A 1,367-nucleotide genomic window follows, 5' to 3' on the forward strand; every position below is an offset into this window, starting at 1 on the left:
ATTTTTAATGTCCAGTTGTTTGATTCCTTCATGTTCCAGTCCTTTCCTTAAATCTATTCTTTGACTTGCATATTTAATATACTCAAACAGCACATGTTCTATGGTTTCTGGTTGACTACACATGTCACATTTTCCTGTTGGATGCTTCCCAATAACATGCAGTGATGCATTTAGCCTCGTGTGCCCTAGCCTAATTCTACTAAACATCCCCTGTTCTCTCCTGCTCTTCCCAAGAGGCTCTTCTTCTCCCACCTTTTGCTGTATCCCATATAAATGTCTTCCTTTATTTCCATTATCCCATAATTTTTGCCACTGTACCTTAATTTTGCTTCGTATGTACGATTTGATTTCTGTTTTGCTAATTGGTACTTTTACTTCTACCCCATTTATCGTCAACCCCTTCTTAGCTAACGAATCTGCCATCTCATTCCCTTTAATGCCACTATGTGCTGGAATCCATAAAAACTGAACATCAATCCCCAGATTACGTACTCGGTATAATGATAATAAATTTTCTAACATAATATCCTCCCTACATTTAGATAACGTATTTTTAAGACTAGTCAATGCTGCACTTGAATCTGAACATATTAGTATTCTCAGGGGTTTGACTTCCTCTATCCAGTATAATGCCAACATGATTGCCATAATTTCTGCTGTATAAATCGACAAATGATCAGTTAATCTTTTAAACACCTTAACTTTTAATTCAGGAATGTAAAAAGCACAACTTGTTTTTCCATTCTCTGGATTTTTTGACCCATCAGTGAATATATGTACATAATACCCATATCTCTCATGAATCAAAGTGTTCACATAAGTTTGTATACTAAACATGTTATTTCTTGAATTTATCTTCTTTAATAAAGAAAGATCAACACTGGGTTGAGGTAGTAACCATGATGGTATAGCTGGCATTAAAACAGTTAGACTAACGTCCCAATTATTGAGTTCTAACTCCTTGATTATCTGAATAATTCCCTTACTAAATACCTCCTTTTTAATTTTACTGCTTTCCCAACTTAATATTGTTTTTGTTGGATGTGTTTCTTTTTGACTTTGTAAATTAGTCCAATAATTTGCCCTCAACTGTTTCCTTCTAGCCAGTTTAAGTGCCCGCGGATCAGGTCGCCGAGGTCTCCGCCTCTGGCTGCCGCCCAATCCTCTTTGTACCGGTCCCTCATGGTTCCCCCTGCAGGTGGTGGGCCCACTGGGGGATGGCCTCGCGTCGCTCCTTCGGGCTGGGCCCGGCCGGGTCCCGTGAGGAAGAACCCGACCACCAGGCACTCACCGACGAACCCCAACCCCAGGCCTGGCTCCAGGGTGGGGTCCCGGCTCCGCCGTACCGGGCGACGTCACGTGCCTCG

General features: G+C 41.4%; 1 protein-coding gene across 1 annotated transcript in view; it reads right to left on the bottom strand.

Annotated features, from left to right (window-relative positions):
- LOC107104854 overlaps window positions 1-1,006 on the bottom strand; it is a 2,490-nt gene extending 1,484 nt beyond the window's left edge. The window contains exon 1 of the mRNA XM_015404972.1: window positions 33-1,006. Within this exon, the coding sequence (XP_015260458.1) occupies window positions 33-918 (886 nt within the window). The 5' untranslated portion in view covers window positions 919-1,006. The remainder of the gene's footprint in view (window positions 1-32) is intronic.
- Window positions 1,007-1,367: the final 361 nt, after the last annotated feature.

This window comes from Cyprinodon variegatus, unplaced genomic scaffold (assembly GCF_000732505.1).
Source record: "Cyprinodon variegatus isolate N-32 unplaced genomic scaffold, C_variegatus-1.0 Scaffold1923, whole genome shotgun sequence".
Taxonomy (NCBI): domain Eukaryota; kingdom Metazoa; phylum Chordata; class Actinopteri; order Cyprinodontiformes; family Cyprinodontidae; genus Cyprinodon; species Cyprinodon variegatus.